Source organism: Apteryx rowi, unplaced genomic scaffold, assembly GCF_003343035.1.
Source record: "Apteryx rowi isolate R43461 unplaced genomic scaffold, aptRow1 scaffold_250, whole genome shotgun sequence".
In the NCBI taxonomy this organism is placed as follows: Eukaryota; Metazoa; Chordata; class Aves; order Apterygiformes; family Apterygidae; genus Apteryx; species Apteryx rowi.
In genome coordinates this window covers 863,124-884,823 of record NW_020448864.1, presented here as the reverse complement: position 1 = coordinate 884,823, position 21,700 = coordinate 863,124, and the positions used below count along the sequence as shown (strand labels likewise).

The 21,700-nt window shown below is 34.2% G+C and overlaps 1 protein-coding gene across 9 annotated transcripts in view; it reads right to left on the bottom strand.

The window, feature by feature from the left end:
* Positions 1-21,700, bottom strand: part of POT1 (protection of telomeres 1) — an 82,644-nt gene that overhangs the window by 16,450 nt on the left and 44,494 nt on the right. For all 9 annotated transcript variants that reach the window (XM_026066940.1, XM_026066942.1, XM_026066943.1 and 6 more), the window contains 6 exons: positions 17,237-17,527; positions 14,277-14,432; positions 6,301-6,461; positions 5,484-5,572; positions 2,499-2,543; positions 1,442-1,598 (listed from right to left, as the gene is read on the bottom strand). In XM_026066940.1, the coding sequence (XP_025922725.1) occupies positions 1,442-1,598; positions 2,499-2,543; positions 5,484-5,572; positions 6,301-6,461; positions 14,277-14,432; positions 17,237-17,527 (899 nt within the window). The remainder of the gene's footprint in view (positions 1-1,441; positions 1,599-2,498; positions 2,544-5,483; positions 5,573-6,300; positions 6,462-14,276; positions 14,433-17,236; positions 17,528-21,700) is intronic.

Here is a 21,700-nt window from a genome sequence, read left to right as displayed (position 1 = left end):
CCAAATCATGTTTCCTTCCCTGGTCCCTTAATTCACCCAACTCAGGCTGCAGTACAGCTCTACTATATTTCACCAATTCCCTCCACCTGATGAATAAAGTTGAGAAAAAAAGAAGACAAATTTCCAGAAAAGTGCTGCAAATAGTCCCATCATTGTAGCAGGATGGTAGGAGGAGGAGGAAATATGCTAAATGAAGCCTTACAAATCTTAAAGTCTGCCCTAATTCTGTAGCAAAGACAAGGCAGCAAAATGTGAAATAGGAGGAGACTGAAATTAAAAGAAATGAAAAATCTGACAAGGGAAGAATACATAAAAAGACTACAAAAGTCAAGGAAAATTGTGGAGTAGGGATAAAGTTCATAAGAAACATGCTAACTTCTATCGATAGACTCTTTTCACTATACAGAGTTAGCAAATATATTGAAAAAGAAACAAAATTGGCAGAGACAGTTTGTCATTATTTCCTTTCTCATTTGGTAGTAAAGACCATGTACTTGTATTTTGTCAAGATGATGAAGCAGTTTCTCATGCATTAGCATCCGAGGGAACATTATAACATCTGTTACAGAAAAATATTTTTAAAGCAGCAAGCATGACAGTTTGTACCCAAGAGCCTTAACAGAAAGCTAGTAGAGGCACTTTCTTATCTCAGTGATATTCATATCTAGGAAAATTTGATTATGTGAGAAATTCCCAAAGGCTAGGAGAATGCTAACTTGCCATCATGTAAAAAAGGCAACAGTTCACACCAGTAACTATAAAACTGATAGTCTAACAACAGTCCTAAGCAAAGTCAGGCAAAAAAAAGTGATAGTCCATATCAAACAAACTTACTTTCATTTTTAGATGAGACTACAAAGTTAATATTTATAAGCTAAAGTCACAACAGATTTTTTTTTTTTCTGGTAAGATTATTTGACTGAGCATTATATGATACAATGACAGTACAGAATTACAAGGGAAATAACAAGGATAGAACAGTCAGAATGAACTGAGCAGGTCAGAAAAAAAGACAAAACTACCAAGCTGAACACTATTTCCCTAGTATTTTTGGATCAGGATGAGATGCCTTCCCTGGAAGATACACTTTAGCCAAAGAGATTTTATTCTTTAATGAAGACCATGACTTGGGAGACCATGACACCTCTTTGCATATTTAAAAATGCATGAGAAACATGTACTTAAATATAAAGCTCATTGCCAAATCTGGAAACAAAAAAACCCTAGAGTTTTGAAAGCACTGAAAAGGATACTGAAAGAATAACTCATTTGATGATTTCAAATTTTGCTACCTAATATCAGTGAGCTTCAAACCTTTGCTTGAAATGAAAGGTTAAAATTCAGCTCATTTTACATGAAAAGGATGAAAATACACTGAAAATCGAGACATCTTAAAACATATAGAATAATTTCTAAATTACTTATTGTGTAAAACACTTACAAAGAGTTGCATTTGGAACAGTAAAGTTTAATACACTGATGGAGCTTCTGAGGTTTAAAAGTTCTCAGCTTTGCTCTAATGCGGTACTGTTGAGGAGCAGTGCTGTTCAGAATGGTTTTCAGTCCTGTGTTATTCAAATCCTGATGATCTGTTAGTACTGCAGAACAAAAAGAGCCCACATACTCCTATTAAAATACATAATATTCGGAATATGGGGAACAGACATCACAGGTACACAGTTAAAGCATTTGCCCTAATCCCCTGCTTCCCCCCACTCCTGGAACAATTGGTTCTTAAACCCTACAATTATGGTACGACAACACCCTGATCTCACAATGGGATGAAATTCATTAATATAAATAGTCCCCTTGTTTCCACAGGAAGAATATTTGAGTGTAAGTTTAGAATAGCAGGATGATCAGGAGATCACAGTCAAGGACATGCCATGATCCTATGCTATGATGCTACACTCAGCCAGTAAGCCTTGATACAGACCAAGCACAAAAATAATATAAGGAAACTGCTCTTATAAAACTAGCCCGTTTAGTTTAGCTACAACCTGCATTTGGTAACTCAGCTAGTAGCTGCCATCCGATTTAAGTTGCTATTCAAGTTAGATTTGCAAACAATGGGTAAAATGAAATGGTCACTTAAAATACTTAAACCATTTCTGTCGGTTTTTCTGAAGAGGGCTGCAAGAGCAGGTATTAAATCAGCTAAAAGAAAATCCTGAAGACTATATACAGTTGCAACCTCAATTTCATCAATACAACATGTTACTGCAGCCTTTAAGATAAACCACAACAGGCTGCAGGAACATTGTGTACTTGAGGGTGTAGAAATTTAACATGCAGAAAAAAGACAAGTGAAAGTAGAATATATAAAGATACTTTATACCTTAAAAAAATGGAATAAAAACAATTCAACATTCATAAACTTAGAATCACAGATGCTTGAATAGATCTTACTATTACTTCAACCCTTTGGGTTCATGTCTCAAAAACTTTTCATGTTCTTCAGTAAAAATAAAATTCATCTTGAGATCAATATTTCCTACCTGTTACAGATAATTGCTGACATCTCTGTAAGTGTGACTGAAGATCTAAAAAATCAAGAAGAATTTTCTAATTATTTTCTTTCCTTCTTTATCATGTGGACACACAAAAACGCATATGTATACAACAAGAAGCTAAGCAAAAGACAGTGGAAATCCTAATAATGTATGAAAATAATATAACAAAAGAAAGGAAAGCAAGCAGGAAACTTAAATATGTGATGTTAAAAGCTTACATATTTGAGGAAAAATTACTGCATGTATTAAGTAGCATTGCCATTCAAACTGAACACTTTCTGAAGGTATATTATGGTTGCTGCTTATCTAAACTTTATTCATTCTCATCAAGCAACCTTTCTGGTCAAGAAGGTAAACACATTACTCTAAAAACATACGGACTGCTTGGTCCCTCCTCTGAGCAACTGGATCTACTGCACATACACAGTGCAGTAAATCTGTGCAAAATTATTTTTAAATTTGCAATGAGTTTTGTTCTAGAAATGTTTACTTATGCTTGACTTTTGCAGTATTTTAAAATATACTGTCACACTATCTTACTAATGGCTAAGTATCTTAGGATTTTAAAAGCTACAATCAAGATGGAGTCCATGTACAACTCGGTTTGGCGTTTAATCTCATTTTTAGTTATTTTTATTCTGGGATGAAAACAATATTCAAAGAATAACACTGGATGACAATTTAACATAGATAAAATTGACTATTATAAAATCAAATAATTTATGCATCTCAGTCCAAGTTACTTTTTATTCTTGGAGCCATTTGGAACAGACAGAATGCTGTAAATTGGCTGCTGTTCTTTTCCAATTTTCAGCCCCTGGATTTGCTACCCTTCTTCAAGAAAATTGCTATGTTTCAGGTCACAAAAAAAGACGACTAAACATCATCATAGATGATAACTTGCTATTCTATGTAGTACTCCATTTATATTTGATGTTTGTAGAGGAGAAATTTCAACTTTTCTGGTTGTAATGTTTCTCTGCTGTTCATATTCCCAGAAGTAACATCTGTTTTTTATTCATCAGTTTTGATAGTTCATATCTGTTTTTAAAGTTATTTTATGTAACATCTGGCTAGAATTAATTCAATCCAATGCATGCACAAATATAGCAAAAAATTACTTTTTTCAAATTCTAAGGCTCTAATTGTGCCAAAGGAATCGAATGCTGAAGAACTATTATAAGATGCAGTGTCCAGTTCCTTCTGTGTTTAGGGAAGACTCTTCTTCTTCTCATGGTCATCTCTAATGCTGCTCTAAGTTATCTACTGAGTCTTTCAGTATAACAGTTATCAGTTGCAAGTACCTTCATTTATATGAAATAATATATATCATAGGTTTAAGTTTGCTTTCGCAGACTTGCACCCAGCACATACTAGTACAACTTTCCACTCAAAAATGAGTCTGGTGAATTTTTCTGAACCTAATCATTTTTCTTATCCCTAAACATTCTTCTTTGTATTTCATAGACCAGAATATCAGTAAACATGCATCTCGGAAAGAAAATGCCATATATCCCAGTATATATGATTTCTCTGAAGGAAAAGTTTTCTGTTAATTACCAGGACACTTGTTCTTTTCATTAGCAGAAGCTGTGGACATTAACTCTAGGAATAATTAATGCATTATTGATGTAGTTTTTGCTCTCACTGAAAGTTCATAAATTATATCAATTTCTTAAAAGAAGCAAGTACTACATGAGAATTTAATTTAAAAGAAAGCTCGGATCCTTTCTCTTGGTCTTGTATTAGTTCTAATATTTTGTCATTGCAGTACAAGCTGTGAGCTGTCATGATCTCCTAAATTTTTCTATCTCCTAAATGTTTTTCTATGGCATTCCACTCACTACAAAAAGAATTTGATGTGTGAGATAGTAATTTAAAATGTATTTTGTGTGTGAACCCAAGATTTACTGTAAATATCTTCCTTCATATAACTATATATATATACATATATTTAATTAAGAAGTGCTATGGTTTTGAAAAAATCACATTATCTCAAAAACTTAAATTCTACAAAAAGGTAGGGTTTTGACTAATGAGAGATTTATGGAATTACCTTCCAAAATATAAAGCAAATAACACTTACGATATGAACAGAAAGCAGATACTAGAACTACAGTTCTTCAAAGCAGAGGCACTGATCATTTTGTTACTATTCCCATCAGTTACCATAGAAAATTGGTAGTTTTTTCTTGAATAGGTTTTCTTAAGCCAGAATTCTGATTTTATCAATAGCCTTTTTAATGAAGCCTTCATCAGCAATACAAAACAATAAAAAGAAAGCAGCCACTTGAGGACTATTTATTACTGTTATTCCAGTGCCTAAAAGCTTACATCCAAGACTTCCATTATAATACGTTCTACACAAACATAATAGAAAATATGTGCCAAAAAGTTTATCACCTAGAGACACTAATACCTTTAAAGATCCTGTACTGAGCTTCTTAAATATCACCATAGGACAGTTCTTTCAGGCAAAAGAAGGGACTAAGGTTGATACAGCTTTTATCTGGTAAACTGTCTGTGAGATACTACTTTTCCATTGTACTGCACCTTGCAGCTCTGCCAGTGACACATCTTTCCATCTAACAGCTTCAGAAGGGTTCCTCAGAAAGCAGCTGTATGGTGTTTTCAGTGCCTGTGTCTGAGGAATCCTCCTTTAGACAGAGGGAGTTCCATCACTCTGCCCTGTGATCTAATATAGTATGATTAAGAACACGGTTAGTGTTTAAAAATTTATTCACTACCTTTTATGAAAATATGTTTCCATCTATACGAAAGGATTCCACTGTGAGACAGGATAGGATGATGTCAGTTTTCTGTCTAATAATCCAAAAGAATTCTCAAATGCTTCATATGGGAGAATGACATTACACATCATCTTTAGAAAAGCAATAAACATAACCTTATCTTGACTATATTTAAATATATGTTAGAAGAAAGAACAAATCAGTTTTCAATTGCTCTTACCTGTAACATTGCTAAAAATGCCATCTAATTCCACTGAAGACATGCTTTCCATATTCTGACTGTCTGCCAGATCCACAGATTCCAAGAATCTAAAAATAAATGGAAGAAAATTTTATAAACCTTGTGAAATCTCTCCCTCCCTCTCCCACCCACCTTGTTTACTAATACACAGGTATAATGTTCAGACATAATAGAATCTCCAGCAGAGACACAAAACTCAATGAAGCCAAAAGTTGCAGGAGTCTATATTAATGATGCAGGTGAGACACTCCTTTCCAAATCACTTCTGTAACTTTAAACCCAATACAGTGCCAAAAGACATCTGTACTGCTGGAAACTAAGAATTTCTGATAAAAGAAAAAAGATTTTGGTCACTAAGCCATTCCTTACACATATAACTCAGTTCAATAAAGCATTTAAATTTTATGCTTCATTTCAAACAAGTTTTAAGTCTCACCAATTTCAAATAAGACATATGCACATACTTAAAACATGCTCAATTCTTTGCTTAACTGTAGCTTTTATCTTTAAAAGATTGTATGTCACTATAAAACAGAATAGTTATGTTAATGCAGCCAGGCCATATTATTAGAGAATTATAAAACAGAAATCTTAATCCCTGCTGTATTTTCCATTTGAAAAATTACCTGTCACTTACCTATCCTCCCAAACATCTATTCTTCACCTTAGTAGTGCTAAACACACATCCTGTTCCAGAGTTTCTGGTTCTCACATACATTTACAGTTCTAAACTGTACAGTTGTAACATTAGCCTCGAGTTTTCTGGGATCATCTAGAAAATATATTTAGAACTTACGCTTTTAGTTCCTTAACATCTGGGTTACTTTCTGGCAAGACTCCTATTCCTCGACCGTAACAGGTGCCACCATGAAGATGGAATTCTACATGCGACACATCTTGGTTGTCAGCACTTGCTTGCTTTGTGTGAATACTGTAAATTCTCAGAAAACTTCCAATCTTAAGTGGGGGGGGAAAAAAAAAGAGAGTGACTTGATAAAACAATGTTAGCTATTTCCTTGGAAAATCCTAAGCAACCTAAACCTCTCTCCCAGTTTTCACACAATGCCAGAATCACTGAGGTTGAAAGGGACCTCTGGAGAATGCCTAGGTCAACCCCACTACTCAAAGTAGGGACAACTAGGAAAGGTTGCCGAGGGCCATGTCCAGTCAGATTTTGAATATCTCAAGGATGGAGACTTCACAGCCTCTTTGGACAACATGTCTGTTTTGCTTTATCCAATAACATCACTGGTGGCAAAGGCTGCAGTCAGAACCAGGGTAAGTATTCTTACAAAATCTCAAGCAGACTTAAGAAGACAGATCAAGAGAGCCAACAGATTCTTTTCCTGAGGGCACAGTTTGTCTTCTGTACTCACAATACGACCCTCCAGAGACTGCCAGGATGTGATTTGTCCATGCATGATAGCACTAAGCAGTTGATCTCATGCCCGTCATCATATACAGCATATCTGTATTTATGTATACACACAAACACATCTGCTTACACACATTTTTTCCTCTATCATATCTTACACTTACAAAACAAATAAACTATTTTTACAGCACCAGAACAAAAAGCCAACACCTTTTAGAGCTTCAATGATAGAGTTAGGAATAGTGTCAAAATCTGATTCTCTCCTCCAATTTTCTTCCTGTTTTGCTTAGAATTAATTTCTGCTCTCTGAAACAGTTTTGTCAAGTTACACCAAAAAATATAAGTTAACTTACACATGTAGCTACTAAGAAAGAAGTTAGAGTGGTGACCTTTGAACACATTTTTACAACTTCGCTTGTATTTTAAAATACAACTGCACTCACTTCCCTGCCCCCCTCCCTCCATTTTAAAGGTGGATAATCTGGAGATTTAATTTTGTTTTTAATTCCCCTTTGCTGTGGTCTAAAGGCTTTTGAATCCAATTTGCTAGTATCCAAATAAGTTTCATAAAGTACAACCTAAGATCCAGCTGATAGCTGGTGAGCTACACACATTCAATAACGTGGATTAATATTTGTTCTAAGTATTTTTTAAATAACACTACATAAGTAATAAATTATTTTAAATTGATTTCAATTAACATTAATATAACAGCAGCCAGGCTGTTACATCTTATTTCAGCTTCAATTCCCACTTTAGATACACTTAAGAGCCAGTGATGGAGTAACTTTAACCAGTAGAGACCTAAAAAGTGTGCTCAGTAGGCTGGACTGGCCATGTCTTAAGATGACACTTATACACATATGCATTTACGCATAAAAGCAGATTGAGCAGCAGATAAAGATGATCATTTCCCCAGCAATGTGAGCTAAACTTGAAGTACAGTGTGAAGGTTATTTTTTTTTCTTTTTACTTTCACATTTCTTATAAAGCACCAATTCCTGTCTTACTGATAAGAAAATCAGATGGTTTAATTATAGTTAAAAAAAAAAAAAATCACATCTTAAAGCCAGCTAAAACATATAAAGCACACTTTTACTTCATTATTTTGATTAGGACAGTTTCAACGAGAGTTAACTGTCATTATTGAAAGATATTTTCATTAATTTAATTAGATTATCTTGTTTTTCCCATCCTCCCCTTCTATATGAAGTAATTTGCTTTTCAGTTATGAAAGTAGATTTTTTTTTCTGTTAACGGAGTCTGTTCATCTGTTCTAAAACCAGTCAAGAATCTTAAGTTCATAGGTTTTCTGTGGGAAGGAAAGTAATGAACATAAAATATATGTGAAACTAAAGAATATACCATTGTATCACTGCTTGCATTAATTGAACCTATACCCGGCAATAAGCTCATAATAACAAGCTTTTGTAGCAAAGACCCGATTATGGTAATAAACACCCTCTGTAGCACTTTTTTTCCCCCACTCTCCATCCCTGAAACAGGCACATTCCTTACAGGTGTATATATAAATAAGGTACTGCATCTCCAGCATCTCCAGTGATATGTAAGAATGGCACTTCAGGACAAATTCCGCAAACTCCTTGGGTCCTCCTTTCCCTTCTATTCCTAAGCTCCAACAGAACCACACAAGCATGCAAGAAGGCCCACTGATACCAAAAGGACAGCTTGCATGTTAAGATTGCAGTTAAGATGCTTATCTGGAAGCCTTTTTTTCTTTCCAAGTGCTAAACTTCATTTGAATATGTTCTTAATAATGTTCTTCCCTCCCTTCTATCCCACCTTGCATAATTGAGACTGTGTTACCAACACTGGGAAAAAGCTGCTCTGTATAACTGAGAACAGAAAAGTGGAAGTGGAGATAACTACAGAAGTAGAATACAATCCATATTGTGAAACAGTTAATAAGACTCTTTAAATAAAAAATTATGACACCATCCCTTAGCTCAGAAACTAAAAGATAAAATAGCTAGAAAAAAAAAATCTTGCAGCAAGAACACAAGAAACCTGAAAGATGCCAATTAAAAAGAGTTGAAAGGCTGCAACCAGGAAAGGTCAATTAAAAAAATTCTCAAAATCTTAAGTGTGAGTAAGTGCAGACCACTCATTTGTAGACTCCTACTTATTTATGTACCATTTATTTACGGTCAACTTAATCGTAGACCATTTAGTTAAATGGAGCTTTATAGGAAGAACTTTGAAAAGCCTCAAGAAGTTGGTACCTGTTCAAGATAAGATGGAACTGCATGGTATTATAGCATTGCATAGGTACTATCTACCACTATCTATCTACTTCATAATAGAGAATAAATTTCAGGAAAATTTTAAAAGTAAAATCATGCTATTTTTAAGATGCTTGAAAGAACTAAAATAATCATAAAAATATGATATTAAAAAGATTCTTAGAGGAAGTTTTCGGAAATCCAAAAAGCGAATGCAGTCACTGCAAATGCTAAAGCAGAATGCAATCTATGGAACTTATGTCATAGAAACTGCTTATATGCTACTGTTCTCCATTTTGTTTGTTTTAAAATTTTTCCCATCATAAAGAAAAAAGAAGATTAAAGATTTCAGCTAGACGTAAATTTGGCTGAGAAATTCAGAGCTGATATGAGAGTCTTGCAGGTGATTTGTATTTTATGGGAGCCAACGAAGGTAACGGATATATAAATTTGGCCTATTAGACTTTCCATTTCACTTGTGCATAAAAATTTCGAGGTACATTTTTTATGTATTTAGATTTTTGATGTTTCTGATCCAGTATAAAATTGCAAAGAACAGTCATACTACAAAAATAATCTAACAACTATGACAAATGCTTTTGGATAAACATTTTTTGCTAAGTTCTTAGCTAAGTTCTGCTTCTCAAATCACCTTAATATATTAGTGCCAAACTACTTTTTTTGACTATTTGTATATGAACAGAAAAGAACCTATTATAACTGAAGAATTTTTGTTTTGCTTTCAAAACAATGCATCACAAAGCTAGAAATTTAAAATTACTAATTATTTGTACAAACATAAAATGTTAAAAGTGGTAGAAGAGAGCTAAGAGCCCAAAAAAATAAAGTATTGTTCTTGTCTTCTAAAACTGTGTGCTGAAATCAAGGAAAATTCAACTGAATTACATGTTTTACTGCAACACTCCAAGACAGACTTTACTCAAGCTTTCCTGATATTTATAAAAATATTGCTTACTCCATATGTATTTGATCAGATCACTCCCCATTTTTTGCAAATGCTATTAATTTTAGATATTTTAATATTGCTCATAACTATACTAAGGAGATGTAATTAAAATCAGCATTACAAAATATTGAAAAAGTCAGGCAGATGTATGTCAACAGAGTAACAAATCTGACTTTTCAAGACAGACTGCAATTTCCATAAATTCCTTCGGGAGGCAGCATTGCTTATTAACATCAGTGAGCAAAAATTATGGGTGTTACAGCTAAAAATGTTATAGCATTTTTGATCAGTTTATAGAATGCCTGCAGAAAGTATATATTATATACTTGTCTGAGACAAAATTATGATCTACATTGTAACAAACACTATGATTTTTTGAACTGTCACTGAAGTCTAGGACAAAAGCAACTCTTTAGAGCAATTCTATTTATGAACTACCCATCTACCTCATTTAGGGCAAGTTTATTTAAAATGAAATTAAAATAATAAAAACACATTTCTGGCAATGCTATAAATATATTAGCATCCTATTTTCAGTTGAATTTAAGTATGACTATTTTAAACATAGATATTAAGGCTAAAAAATAAAATTAAAGGAATCACATTTACAGCTCCCAGGAACCAGCCAAAGCTAAAGCAGTTTTCAGAATAGCAAATTCTCATAATTGCTTCAAAACCAACAGGGTTATGTCAAAATTTGTTTAAGACACTGATAAAATCTTAAAGGTCATATGTCATGGCAGTTAAACTTTCAGGATTGGCCAGAAAGACACTCATGACAACAGTTTTTCTACGAAATCACTTAACCAAATCAATCTATACTAATTTTTCTGGCTTTATAACTGATGATATTCAAAGCAATTTCTTTGTATTATTTTATCATATCAACAGTCAAATTTGAGTAAATTGTGTACAACTTTTTGCAAGGGACAGGAAGGATATACACAGCATTTGGGCGCAGACCCTTGTATCCAAGGAATTAAAAAACAAAAAAAACAGCTTAAATACATTAAAAGATTTTTGGGTTTTTTTTGGGGGGGGGGCGAGGGGGGGTCTTTTCAATGATTGTAGAGACAGAGGTGGGAAAAATACAATAGACAGGTGAAAATAACACTACCTAGGCCTGAAAAATATGAAGATTTTGTAACCATGCAACTCATGTAACAAGCAGGTTGGAAATGCGACTCAGACATCAATAACCAAGCAAGACTTAGTCTAAAGCACTATCAAAAAGCATAGAAAAGACATTGAATAGCACAGGAGGAACACAGGGGAAAACACTCAAATTCTTCATCTAAAGATATATAACATGAGGTAAACACTCTGAAACTAATGACTTGAACTTGTATGCACGCTTAAAAAGTTAATTACTTTCATTGTACTAACTAGAAAATACATTGTAATACAAAATAGACAATGATAATCGTGAGGGGAATTCACAGTGCCACATACTCAACGTATGACTGTCCATGAAGGAAATCTCTAACCTGAGTTCAAATTGTGAATAGCTAGACCTCCACTGTTGATCACTGATACTCATCATAACACTTATTATCTACCAAAATTCCCCCAGGCAGAGAAACCCATGTCACAAACCTATTCTCAAGTTATAAGTTGAGGCCTGAGTGAATCCTGAGAACCTCTGGAAAAGCTAGGTTAAGAAAGAGACTTAAGAATCATGTGCAGGTTGCAGGTTCAGGTTCCTGGAATAATGGGAAAGCCTCATGCACCAAAGGTAGCCAGAAGAAGAGGGATATTCTGAAAAAGGCAGTGAACACCACTGTCTTTCCTTATTTGTAGCTCCATTTATGTCTTTTTGCTCCAGGAAATGATCCATTTCCTGTGGATATAAGATTTCCAAAAATTCTGCATGTATTCTGCTAAAGCAACAAATGCTGAAAAGCCACAGTCTTACCCACTGGGAAAGGGAGGCCAGTAAATATAGGTGACAAATTCTACTTACAGTATCAATTGTAATGTATCTTTAATATTACTGAAGTTCTCTCTATCAAACACTGTAAATATTAGTTGACTGAGGAAACAGGATAAAATGCTCATATCTTCAGTGTTTTCTGTACAGACAGCCCAGAAGAGGAGTTTTTAACAAAATCTTGCAGGAATATTCCTGACACTGTGCTCTCGGATTTGATACAAATTGACTGTAATACACTACCCATTATCTCTAGATTGTGTAATGCTTACTCAGAGATTCCTTGGCTGAGCATGGTCATACAAACACAATTTTAAAAGAAAAGCAAATATTTTGGTTTTCTCAGTCTGCACCTCTTGATACCAAGGGCTGTGTAAAGTAGATAGTTCCTGCACTAAAACATAATTTTAGAGCTGCAACTTTTATTGCAAATGGTACATAACAACACTGGAGAGTGTAACCTAACATTTTATCAGCAATTTACATAGAAAAGCAGTTCTAAAGTACTTTCAAATGCAGAAAAGATGTCTCAAAGAATAATGAATTTTATTGTTTCTGAAACCATAAACTGGCAAAAAACACCTAGTACAGTTTCTACTCACACTCTTCTTATGCCTGCACTCAGGAAGGTATGCTCTGCATATGCTAAACTCCCTCCAGTTTTATGCTTAGGCATAAATGATTCTTTAATCTTTGTATAACAAGACCCTGAACTAAATAAGATGATATATGGATTAATATATCCACAGAGTATTTCAATTACACTTTCTTCCAATAAGACATAATTTCCACTAATACTTAAAAATAAACCTTTTCTTAAAGCCCTCATTTTATGAAGAGTACTCAAAGTTTTAATTAAGTTATCTTTAGATTATTCTGTGAAGCAAAAAATAAAACTAATTGCATAAATTACAACCTGAACTTGATAAATCTTTCTAGAGTTTAGTTGCTAGGGTATCAGAACTTTTTATTCTATAACTCCACTAAAATACAATCCATCCGTTATGGCAAAAACTGAAAAGTGGTGGTCTAGTCTAACTTAAACTTTCCATTTTGAATGACTGAAATTGCTGCAACTTTGTGCATAGTAGTAGGAGAAAACCAGAGCTTGTGTTGCTCAGAAGGTCAAAACAGGTTTCTCAGCTGTTCCGTTTGGCATTAGAGCTTATGCTATGCAATACAGTATCTAGCAAAAGGCACACGTGCATAAAAGAAGAAAGGATAAATAGGAAGGAAAAAAAGGAGAACTGATGAATACACCCCATGTACCACATATTCAATATTAAATCCTGAATATATATGGGAGAGAGTCATAAATGGACTATCATCAAATGCTCAAGAAAATACATTTCATTAACATTCATTAAACAATTTTTCCTTCATTTTCAAAATATATTGCTTCAGTGAAACATCAACATTTATGTACATCAACAGACGAAACTAGTTAGCAAGATAATAATTCTGTGAGAGAAGCTGTAAGTAATGAAACACTTCTGTGAGTACATTTTGTTGTGAATTCTTACACAAATGCCAGCTATTTTATTATCTGGTATTTACTTATGAACATATATTAATATATCAAATTGATTTCATGTCTGCTGATAGCCCCAGACTAACAACTACAAATAAAATATCACTTATCTTTATTTTCTGGTAAAGACAAGATCTTAAAAACCATACTTGTGTATAGAAGGCAAGCCATAAAATGAAAGATACATTTTTTGCTAAATTGCTGTATTCAGAAGCAAGATGGCAGTATTGCTGAAAATCAAATGTTTAATTATGTTGTTCTTTTATCTATGTAAGCATAATCAACATTACTGACCCACTAAATGAGGATATGCACTGTAAAATGCAGAGGTTTGTAGAACAGATCTTTCATTGACTTCAGACTTGCAGGCATTTAATGGGACTATAAGTTTAACACCACTTTATATCATTTAAAAAAATAATTTTTAAGCATAGCATACATTTTCTGAGAACATTATGTTCACAGGATTATGTATGATATTACAAAGTCTGGAAAGAGCTGCTTAATTGGAAAAATTTTTTCATGGTGATTTTAGGGTAATGAGGTTGTTTCACACACGTTGAAGGAGTTCTACATTCAAATAAAAGGTAGGGGAAAGACAGTAAAAGATAAAAGTAATACTTGAAACTACTTAACAGTAGAACTGAATTGTTACTTTCTCTGAAGTGAGTTCTAAATAGAAAATAGGCCACAGAATAAGAGCTAGAATACTAAACTGTGCATTACCTTAAGTGATTTTGCCAGTTGTACATGGTTATCATAGACTAGAATGTCCACTGTTAAATTTCGCAGCTGCTGAAGGAGACCTTTCTCTCCTTCCAGGTCTCTTGCTTCCACAGGTACCTTCCACGTTGGGTAGGGGCATTTTGTGCCATCCCATACCTGCAATGAAAATAAATCACTTGAATATGCTCAAGAGGCTTTAGGTTGAACATTTAAAATAACATTTTTTACAAATCTGTTGCTTGATTAAAAATTGCTAACAACAAGAAATCTTATCTGGAGTCTCAGTTCTAAGCTCCTTAAACTACTCACATAGATTTTAAGGGAATTTTTTTTTATTCTTTACAGAGTATAAAATAACCTCCACACAGAATTTTATCAAGTGTCAAAAATTAGAATTTGCTAATATTTAAAAAAAAATTAGCCCTAGCAAAACCTCAACTGTTTCTCCAGCAGATAAAACTAAGTAGACTTCATTGCATGCAGAACTTTATATATTTAATATCTGAATCCCTGCTAAGTTTTTATACACTCTAGCTGTGGTATCTGGAGACTGAGTACACAGCATACACTCCATTAACTACTGATGATTTCCTGCTTCAGTCTACCTTGCCAGTTATGTGGACCATAGTACAAAAGCATCAGTATTTCACATATACTTAATAATTAGATTCTACAAAGTGGATGACTAAAGCTAAGTTCCTGATAGATACCTAAGTACTGAAATATCAAGAGAATTATTTTTGAGCTACCAAAGTTTTGTGGAAAAGTAAGATTGCCAACAGACAGAAAATAACAGATGCAGTACTTTGCAACCAAAAATCTATTTACGCACATCAAACTCCAAACTTTCAGTGATAACTGCTCTGCAATATATCCTATAAACCATGGTTTCATGAGTTGATGATTCCTGCAGATGTGCTTTTCTCAAAGACAACAATAGAAATAATGGTTTGGAGAACTGGTATCGAAAATAAAAAATATAGAGGCATTTGAGACTAAGATTGAAATGCTGCATTTCATAGGAATTCATGCATATTGGTCCAACAGAAGCTAATTTTCAGACAATTCATGCTACCAAAACATTTTATCCCATGAGTTTGGCACTGCAGAGGAAGAAAAGTTACCAAAGGTTAGTTTTAAAGGGTTTCTACCTCTCCCCATCATCAGGAAAGGCTGAACTGCTGTGGATCAAAGGGCCCACAGAAAAAGATCTAAGCAGCAGCAAAGCCATGTGTAAATACACTGAGAATACTGATGGTTGAAATACTCAACCCAAATCAAAGATAAAAGGGAAAACTGTTCACAGTGAAAACAGCCTATAACATCAAATTAGCATTTCCAAATAAGAGTGTATTCTGAAGAACCTAGATAATGAGGTGGTACATGCTGCCACAGATTTAAAAAAGCCTATTATCTTCTGATTCTGTACCACGAATACTTAAAAACCACCTTTGAATGAGATGCTGCCCACTACCTGAATTATCCAGGCCTTTCCAGAACTAAGATAGAGAAACAGAGATTTATTCCACTGGCTATATGTTATGAAATTATTTATTTGACAGAAAGAAGAACTGTAAGTTTGTCAAGTTCTCATTATTTTCCAGCTAGCTTCATTTGGGACATTTTGATAGTTCTATATTTAAGAGATGGATCTGACAAACTGATTGAAATAATCTGAACACATCTTCAGATCCAAGGATAACTGTTTAGTTTTAAAATGTCCTTTCTTGGAGGAACTGATGGAGTTGGAGCCAGAGCATGTTTTGAAGAGATTTTTAAACCAATAAGCTCCCCTCCCAAGAGAAAAATCCCTTAGAAAAGCAGCTGGTTTTCTTTTGCACTTGCAAAAACATGAGCACAGCTCAAGCTCATTACCTCAAGAGCTTACCAGCTTCCCTTTACTCAAGTTACAGAATAGATGAAAAAACAGGAACTAATGAGCAATTTACTTACAGTCCACAAAGTTCTGAGGGTCTCATTTGACATCCATTTCACAAGAGAGAGTTTAAATTGAAATATTTGTAACAACTGCAGAACATATTATAGGATGATGCTTAAGGTTTCTTTTTTGTGTAGTACAAACATCTTTCTCTGTGAAAAAAAATCTTTGCTACTTTAATGAAGGAATAATACAATGTGTTGCTTCCTAACATGCTATAACAGCATGGCTTAATATAGTAGTACCAAGGAATAATTATATAAAGTCATGAAATGGAAAATAACAGGCTGTTCATCACTCAGGTTTTAACAATCAACTTACAGTACTTAAAAGCAAAAACAGACATTTCAGAATAACGGACTGATACAGCTGGAGCTAAATCCAGGAAAATTACATAGACCCATTTTTATTTAGCTGATGTGAAGGATCGGTCCTGGAAAGTACTTTCCTGTTGTGTGACATTTTGCATTTTGTTCTTTTATTAAGCACGAATCCCTGAAGCACTTATGTATAACTAATTGAGGCTACCTAAAATCCATCATAAAAGATAACATAATCAATCCGCTCATTCATTTGTTTTCTAGAGAGTGCTAGCTGCATTAAGCTACATCCTACAGGCACAGCTAAAAAACCCCACAATAATTGTTGCTGACTAGAAAACAAGGTTAAAATTAAAATTAACAATATTTTTCAGCTTTAAGAAGCCCTGCAATATTTATCTTAAAATGTTTGTGAAACTCTATTGCATAACAATGCCATCTTACAAAACCTCTCTAAAGAAATAAGTTAGATGAATAACTTTACAGAGAACAGGGATTTCTATCTTGGTTCCATAAAAGTAAAATGGTCACAGACCATAAATTCACTTAACCTCTAAATACTCACCTACACAATATAATTAATATTATAAATTAAATTATAATTAAATCAAATAATATGTTGGTTTTGTCAAAACTCTGAATCGTGATGTCTTAAAACATAAGTCTTAACAAATTATTAAAAAAAAAAAAAAAAAATCTACCTTTAGAAGAAAAGAAGATCCATCCACTCTTGCTTTCCCTACCAGCTGGCAAGTGAGATCAAAGAACAGCATTGGCTGAACACCAGATAATTTTGCTGTGGGTCCAGAGATGGAAAGATTACTAGCTGCCCAAGCACGTAGTTCTTCTATTGTCTTCTGCTCTTCATCTAAGAAAGTGTACAATTTACTAGAGGTTCGAGGAACTACAGGTGCACCTACAGAGCCATCAAATGTCAAGGATGCAAATCCCCCACTGGTAATTCCCTGCATCTGTCCGTTGTATTCCCTGATCTGTAACAAAATACAAAGAAAAAAAATGGCTGCACTGCATCAAAATACACATATGTTTCAGTTTTAACACATCCGTAAAGAATGGCCCATTGATCATTTTTGTTCCTGGTACCATGAGGAGAAAGAGTCAAAACAAAACAGAACAAAACCCAAACGAGCAAATTAACATAATCTAGACAAAGTGGATAAACAGAAAATATAACAATACCAGTAATTCCTGAAGAGGCAGACTAATATATACCTGCAAATACATAGCATCAGTGCACAGCATTTTATTCACCAACCTCAAAGTGTGTAAGTGGAGAATGCATCATTATTGTTTTTACAGATGGGGAAACTGAGGCATCAGCAAAATTAATTTTTAAGGGTCACACAGCAGAGCATTGTAAGAGAAAAGAAATTATGGATTCTTGTTTCTGCATCTCATGATAGACCACGCTTTCTGATATTAAGGAACTGAGGAATAAAATATCAATTCTAGGAGATAATTTTTTTCTATAAAGCAAACAGGGAGCAGTTTTCTTCCCCTGAATTATGAATATAACTTTCATTATTACTTCTATATCGACTGCCTTGCACATGGCAGGTCCCTTGTATCCTGCTGATTTAGCAGTGTACCTGCTACCATGCAAAACAGTGTCCACATTCTGAGGCATTCCTTCAAGGACCAAGTAGTCTCTTATTGCTCCCTACAACACCCACACAATTCGTGATCCAGAAATCTCCAAATTTGATTTAACCAGCTATTTATATGCATTCCTTTTTAATTAAAATTTGCTTACCAAAAAGGAATAAGACTTCTGAATAAGCCATTTATGAGAAAATCTAGTTTAAGATTCCAAGAGGGCTCAGTTATCAAATGGTTAAAAATCCTACTGATTTAAAAGTGCAGAACCCAAAAGATGTAACAAAGAAGTTCTAAATAGCAACATTTGACCAAGACACTGACAACAATTTTGCCCTAAAGTTTATAACACGGATTAAAAAAAAAAAAATACCCCCAGGTATTCTTAGTGAATTCATAAGAAAAGCAGTTCAAGCTTGCTAAAAGGAAGTCCTTTAATCCCTGTTACTTTGGCATAGGTCTTGTCTAGAAGCATAAATGTCTTAAGGATCATCTCTAGGATAAAGTTTCATGTACTTAAACATTCTCCAGACCTGACTAATGGATTACATCAGTTCACGATGTATTTTTTTCTCAACTGTAACATTGTAAGACTTTAGTCTTTTAACCTTTAGATTTAAATTTTGAAAGTACAACAAAAGCCAGTGGAAAAATCAGGAAAGTACACAGTTTTTCATAACCAATTATTTTGAAGTACAAATTACTCACAATCTGGAAAAGAATGTTGCAGTGCAAGAGCAAGACATTATCTGGGATAAATGCATAGCTTTACCTTATTTGCTGTCACTGGCAATATATCCTATGGTTTCTCAAAATAAGTAACGTCCAGAGGAGAGAAAGCCCTCTTTCATTAATTTTATTTATTCACCCGCTATCAAAAGATACTTCAAGCACATTTCTAAGTATCTTGTCTCACATGTCAAAGTATTTAATTCCAATTTACCTATATCTATTCATTAATTTCTTCACTAATTTATTTAATTAAATCATCAAGATACCTTGACTTCTTACTAAAAATTCTGTTCTAGACCTCCAACACAGATATTTATGATGGCTCTTAATTTTCCAAGAAGGCAGCTCAAGAAACTATTTTGTCTCCCTGGGCTTCCACTATTACTTCACCACAGACTATTTTCTCCACTCTCCAAAGCCTTGATGTCATATTTTCAGTATTCTTAAGGTTTTCAGTATTCTTAAGTTTGAACATACTGTACTTATGACATCTCCTAGTACTTTCATTTAATGGATTTGATATCAGCCTGAATGTAGGAAAAGGCAGTTATAAAATAACAAAAGAAATAAAATATGTAAGAAGGTAAACCATAAGTGTCATGATGAAAAAATTAACCAGTGATTCTGAAGCAAAAAGAAGTTTCCTTAGGGTAAGTAGAGAGGCCACTGAGTGGTCTCAAAGGTAAGCAGAATGCAACAACATTCTTTAGCAATCAACAGAACAAATAGAAAAAGTAAATGTAGAATGTGGAATGGTTTTCAAGGAAAAATATTTCCTAGGTGGGAAAGGGACTTCTGTCAGGCCCATAGAACAGAAGATGCTCAAAAGAAATTCTCTTGGCTTGTCTTTTAAAAACAAATCGTTGCTAAAGTGATGAGGAATCACTGGAGTGTGAGACAAACAAAATTCTTGGGCAAATGTTGTTTCATTACAGCACTCTAAGTAGATCTCAAATCAAGTTAAGCAGTGATACTATAAACTAGTTATATTTTCACACTTAAATAATTTTCAAATTGAATTAAACTTAGGGAAAAGGGCTAACTTGAGACTTTTGCATAAGATGAGAATTCCCTCCAGTGGTTTTTGTGTAATTGTCAGTGGGCTTTAGTTTATTATTATTATGATGATGATGGAGGGAGGGAAGATGCCACTGGAGAAAAATTCTTTGATATGGGTGGCAACAATACACAATGTTTGCTAAACACAAAATATCTTCGGGGACAAAAAGAGCAGATAGCATGAGTTTTGCTTGCAGTAAGCAGGCAAGTAGGTTCCAAAACAGGCTGTCTGTGGGAGCCTTTGACTAAGCTTTCTTAAACTAAAGAATTGAAGGTGGAACAACACCCCAAACTCAACGGAAAAAACCTCTGTTGCTTTCAGTTGGACAGAACTCTATCCTGAATATACTCACTTGAAAGACACTAATCTTGAAATGCTTTATAAATAGATTTACAGTAACTTAATACACTTGAACTCTATTTTAGTAAAACTAATGTTATTCAGCTCATTCAATGGAAGAGGGAAGTGTGACAGTGAGTAAAGTATAAAACTGGAATAAGAGCATCTCCAAGGTACCTTTCAATCAAAAACGATTGTTAAATTGTAAAGGCAAGTGCAATACAAAGGACTATTACAAAACCACTGGAGTCACAGATCATCTTAGAATATCAGAAATGCTTTGCAAAGACAACATATAATAGAGATTTCTCTGATAAAAAGCTTTTCAGATTGGATCCATTTAACAAATAGAATGCACATACCTAGAAGGCACTAATTAAATAATAAAAGGTCCTGACCACAACAACCAGCGTTGTTTCAAATACATTGTCCAAACTTATATTCCAGTTTGGATATACATTCAGCCCTCACTATAGGATAGCTTTTACCTTAGCAGTGATCAAAACACACACGTGATCCCCATGATTCACGGTTGGCAATAAAACAATAGAAAATCAGCGTTCACATTTTCCTACCCATTCTTCTCTCAACTGCAGAATCCTACTATACATGAGATGCCAGTGAAGAGGAAAGAAAGGGTGCAAGATTGCCTGTGGGCAACACATCTTAAGAATTACAGTTACTGCAGTGAACAAATTACTCCACTCAGTTAAACACTTGTATACAAACATATGCCACTCTATGTGACCCAAATAGGGTTCAGTTGACAAGGGAAGCAAGATCTCATTATCTTAAACAAGTAAACAGTGACGGAAGAGGGATGGAAACTCCACAATCTCTCTAAGTAACCTGTTTCAATAATGCACTACTCTCCTAGTGAAGAACCACCCTTGGAAACACTCCCTTTGCCATACTATGACCCATCATCTCAAGATCTATAAAGCTTCCCAGCATAGATTACAATATGTTTTGACTGTATTGTATGTTCTAAAATATTTATAGAAATCTGGGGAAAAATGCCTGCACATGGGTTATGTTTCAAGTGAAAATCCATATAGAAACATAAACAGGAACCCAGGATATATCCACAAAGACAATACAAAGTATTAAGTGTCACAAACTTGTGATTTGTTCCTGTAAACGATGGTTCTTAACAAGGCTTTCTTCATAGAAGATGAAAAAAATTTTACCTTATGCTAGGTCCTGAGGCAGGGGGGCAAGTCACAAAGGGATGTTTTTCAATCTCTCAAAATGCTCATCACTTTACACAATGCTTTACAGGCAGATCACTGCATTTTAACTTGAAAAGTGGTCTAGAATAGTTGGAACAGACTTGATGGGAAAAAACACACAGGTCTTCTGTTGTCAAGACAAAAATTTAGTTCACTTAACCAGATACTCAGCTTATTTCATGAGG